This window comes from Colobus angolensis, unplaced genomic scaffold, assembly GCF_000951035.1.
Source record: "Colobus angolensis palliatus isolate OR3802 unplaced genomic scaffold, Cang.pa_1.0 Scaffold236, whole genome shotgun sequence".
NCBI classification, from domain to species: Eukaryota; Metazoa; Chordata; class Mammalia; order Primates; family Cercopithecidae; genus Colobus; species Colobus angolensis.
In genome coordinates this window covers 659,316-663,468 of record NW_012115555.1, presented here as the reverse complement: position 1 = coordinate 663,468, position 4,153 = coordinate 659,316, and the positions used below count along the sequence as shown (strand labels likewise).

Genomic DNA, 4,153 nt, shown 5'->3' with positions numbered 1-4,153 from the left:
CTCCGGGCCTCCAAGAGGGCCAATCGGAAGGGCAAGCTTCGAGGCGCTGCGTGATCACGTGGGAGAAGATTTGCTGCTTGAAGACCAATTAGAGTCCTGGAAGCGCGGTGGGGCCTCCAGACGGGGGCGGGCTTAAGGGTGACATCTGCGCTTTAAAGGGTCTGGGTCAGCTGCCTCTCGACCCTGTGGAGTCTAGCTGCTCACGGCAGCTGCGGGGAGAGATGGCTGGGGAGCGACCCGGCACGGCGCTCCGGCGCAGACGCTGGGGGCCGCGGATTCTGGGCTTCTGGGGAGGCTGTAGGGTTCGGGTGTTTGCCGCGATCTTCCTGCTGCTGTTGTCTCTGGCAGACTCCTGGTCCAGGGCTGAGAACGACTTCGGTCTGGTGAGTCACCCGTCACATAGCCCTATCACCGACCCACGCAGGTGATCGACACCTAGTGTCCCCCGGGAGGCGGGCGGCTGAACCGCTTTTCCGCAACAGGACCCTTTTCTTTCTCCCAGACCCCGTTTCCTCCGACCGCTCCCTCTCCGGGTCCCCGTCTTCCTCCTTATTCGAGCCCCTTCCTCTTTTGGGGTCCCCTTCCCTCCCTGAAGGCTTCTTCTCCTCTCGTAGACCCTCCCCTGCTCCGAACCGCTAGCTTCACTCCAAACTCTCCTTCGTGTTCCTCTTTCTTGTTCTGGGACCCCAGCCCCTACTCGGGATCCCCATTAGATCCTCCCTCTCCCATCGGAACCTGAGTTCCTAAAACCCCCGAGACAAGGTTGTATTTGTTGACCCTTCCTTCTCCCATGACAGGTGCAGCCGCTGGTGACCATGGAGCAACTGCTGTGGGTGAGCGGGAGACAGATCGGCTCAGTGGACACTTTCCGCATACCACTCATCACAGCCACTCCGCGGGGCACTCTCCTCGCCTTTGCTGAGGCAAGGAAAATGTCCTCATCCGATGAGGGGGCCAAGTTCATCGCCCTGAGGAGGTCCATGGACCAGGGTATAAAGATGCCTGGGTGAAAGAGCCGGTGCTAGGTCGGATGAGTAGGCAGCCCAATGGGCCCAAGGGCCCTGAGGATAGGGGAACTTAGAGGGTTGGTTGCCTGGGTTCCTGAGGGGTAGGGGGAAACTGACAAGGGCAAGTGTCTAGGACAGTGATCTGGAAATTGGGATCACCAAGGAGTTGGACATTCATTCAGCAAACATTTATCGGGTACCTACTATATACCTATACTAGGCACTATTTTAGGTTTAATGAATATAGCCACGAACAAAACAAAAACCTCTGCCCTCACAGGACTTAAACTCTGTTGGAAGGAGACAGACAAGCATAATAAACGAGTAAACTTTTTTGTGTGTTGCAAGGTGATAAATGCAATGGAGAAAAATAAAACAGGACAAGAGGTATAGATAGTGCAAGTGTTGGATTGCACCCTGGGGCTGTCCGGAGGCCTGGGGTCCCTAGCAGGAGGTGGGAAATTCACGGGAAGTGGTAGAAAGGGTACCTGCGGAGTGCTCACTCTGGGTTTCTTCCTCCACTTTTTTCAGGCAGCACATGGTCTCCTACAGCGTTCATTGTCAATGACGGGGATGTCCCCGATGGGCTGAACCTTGGGGCAGTGGTGAGCGATGTTGAGACAGGAGTGGTATTTCTTTTCTACTCCCTTTGTGCTCACAAGGCCGGCTGCCAGGTGGCCTCTACCATGTTGGTTTGGAGCAAGGATGATGGTGTTTCCTGGAGCACACCCCGGAATCTCTCCCTGGATATTGGCACTGAAGTGTTTGCCCCTGGACCGGGCTCTGGTATTCAGGTCTCTGTCCTAGGAGATAGGTGGAGGGGGCTGCCTTGTGGAGAGTCTGAGGGATACCCGCAAGTGGACTCCTTTCCAAGGGGAAGATTCTCTGAAGTCAGATTTTCTGGCTTGGGTGGGATTCCTTGAAAGACAGGGCATCCTGGTAGGAACACACCATCAGGAGGAGAGGGAACTTTGCCATTGGCTTCCCATTTGGCATTGTCAACAGGACTGTGCTAGTCCATGCGATACCCTCATGCAGAGTGGAAAAAGGCACTGCCTCTTTGGACAGACACAAGCCTGTGCCGGGGTGCACAGCTTGGCAGGTGAGCACAGGTTGGGCTTAAGCTCTCGTGCACCCTGTGGCTGGGCCCCCGGTGCACATGTCCAGCTGTACACCCTGGGAGAGCTTCTTAATTCAAACAGGGTGTGTGTTTATGGGATCCGACTGGAACCCTCAGTGAGCAACGGCCAAACTGAAGGGGACCATACATGTGATTGCATTTGGGAAGTGGTGGACTCCCTGTCCCTGCCTCTGAGCCTCTAGAGTCTCCTTCTGTGACACCCAGTTCCCTTTCCCACAGAAACAGCGGGAGCCACGGAAGGGACGCCTCATTGTGTGTGGCCATGGGACGCTGGAGCGGGACGGAGTCTTCTGTCTCCTCAGTGATGATCATGGCGCCTCCTGGCGCTATGGGAGTGGGGTCAGCGGCATCCCGTACGGTCAGCCCAAGCGGGAAAATGATTTCAATCCTGATGAATGCCAGGTCAGGAGTCCATGAGATGCTCCCTACCCATTTGACCCTCCCTGCCCTCCAGAGCATCATTTCGCACACAGACCCAGGGTCTGACTGCTCAGCTCAGTGCCACACACCCTTGCTCCCCTCAGGGACAGGGCATTTTGCCTGTTCCCTCCCTGAGGTCCTGTCCTCTCCCCTCAGCCCTATGAGCTCCCAGATGGCTCAGTCGTCATCAATGCCCGAAACCAGAACAATTACCACTGCCACTGCCGGATTGTCCTCCGTAGCTACGATGCCTGTGATACACTGAGGCCCCGTGATGTGACCTTTGACCCTGAGCTCGTGGACCCTGTGGTAGCTGCAGGAGCTGTAGTCACCAGCTCCGGCATTGTCTTCTTCTCCAACCCAGCACATCCAGAGTTCCGTGAGTGCCTCATGGGTGGGGTCAGCAGGCCCTGTGTCTAGATAAGGCCTGGGCAGAGACCCTCCCTCCCTGACTCTCCTGCTCTCCCCAGGAGTGAACTTGACCCTGCGCTGGAGCTTCAGCAATGGTACCTCATGGCGGAAAGAGACAGTCCAGCTATGGCCAGGCCCCAGCGGCTACTCATCCCTGGCAACCCTGGAGGGCAGCATGGATGGAGAAGAGCAGGCCCCCCAGCTCTACGTCCTGTATGAGAAAGGCCGGAACCACTACACAGAGAGCATCTCCATGGCCAAAATCAGTGTCTATGGGACGCTCTGAGCTGTGCCACTGCCACAGGGGTATTAGGCCCAGGACTCTGCCTTCAAGACCATGGGTCTGTAGAAGGTCTGCTGGAGATGTCTGAAAAACAGTTCCATCTTCATTTAGACTCCAGCCTTGGCAAAATCACCTTCTCTTTACCAGGGAAATCACTTCCTTTAGGACTGAAAGCCAGGCATCCTCTCCTACAAAAAAGTCCTGCCCACATACTTCCCATGTGGCCAAGTGTGGCCCCACCACCCTCTCTGCCCTCCCTCCCGGGACATTGATTGGTCCTGTCTTGGGCTGGGCTAGTGAGCTGTAGAATTGAATCAATGTGAACTCAGGGAACTGGGGAAGGTTGAGCCTCCTCTTTGGTGTTGGGGTAAGATAACTGCTTTCAAGAGGGCTGGTGAAAGTCCCCAGATGGCAGGATATTTGGTTTCAGAGTAAGGACTAGGTGCACCACCCCCATTGACTATTTATCAATCAAAATGTTTGTAACTTAAAATGTTTAATGAAGGATAATGAATATTTGTAGAGTCTCTATGGTTCTGTCAATGTACATCTTCATGTCTGTTTCCCTCGTGTATCCTTGTGAGCCTGGGTAAGTTCTGGGGAGAGAGCTGACATGCATATTGCCTGTGAAAATCTGACTTTGGCAAATCAAATCCTCTTTTCCTTTTGACATTCCCTCTTTTTTTGTTGTTGCTTTTTTTGAGACAGGGCTCGTCACCCAGGCTGGAGTGCAGTTGCACAATCACGGCTCACTGAAGCCTCAACCTCCTGGGCTCAAGTGATCCTCACATCTCAGCCTCCAGATTAGTTGGGACTACAGGTGGGTGACGTCATGCCTGGTTAATTTTTTTTTTTTTTTTTGAGACGGAGTCTCGCTCTCTCGCCCAGACT

The 4,153-nt window shown here is 54.6% G+C and overlaps 2 protein-coding genes across 2 annotated transcripts in view; both read left to right on the top strand.

Moving 5' to 3' along the window:
• Positions 1–4,153, top strand: part of SLC44A4 (solute carrier family 44, member 4) — a 25,098-nt gene that overhangs the window by 17,835 nt on the left and 3,110 nt on the right. The window lies entirely within an intron of this gene.
• Positions 73–3,807, top strand: NEU1 (sialidase 1 (lysosomal sialidase)). The gene is made up of 6 exons (XM_011944750.1): positions 73–383; positions 798–990; positions 1,539–1,801; positions 2,368–2,550; positions 2,725–2,947; positions 3,039–3,807. The coding sequence occupies exons 1-6, from the start codon at positions 222–224 to the stop codon at positions 3,263–3,265; spliced, it is 1,251 nt and encodes a 416-aa protein (XP_011800140.1). The 5' UTR covers positions 73–221; the 3' UTR covers positions 3,266–3,807.

Excerpts from the sequence above, each read along its gene's own strand:
- NEU1 (XM_011944750.1), top strand. The coding sequence starts at position 222 with ATGGCTGGGGAGCGACCCGGCACGGCGCTCCGGCGCAGACGCTGGGGG. Across the intron at positions 991-1,538 it reads GAGGAGGTCCATGGACCAGG|GCAGCACATGGTCTCCTACA; the intron begins GTATAAAGATGC and ends CACTTTTTTCAG. Across the intron at positions 1,802-2,367 it reads GACCGGGCTCTGGTATTCAG|AAACAGCGGGAGCCACGGAA; the intron begins GTCTCTGTCCTA and ends CCTTTCCCACAG.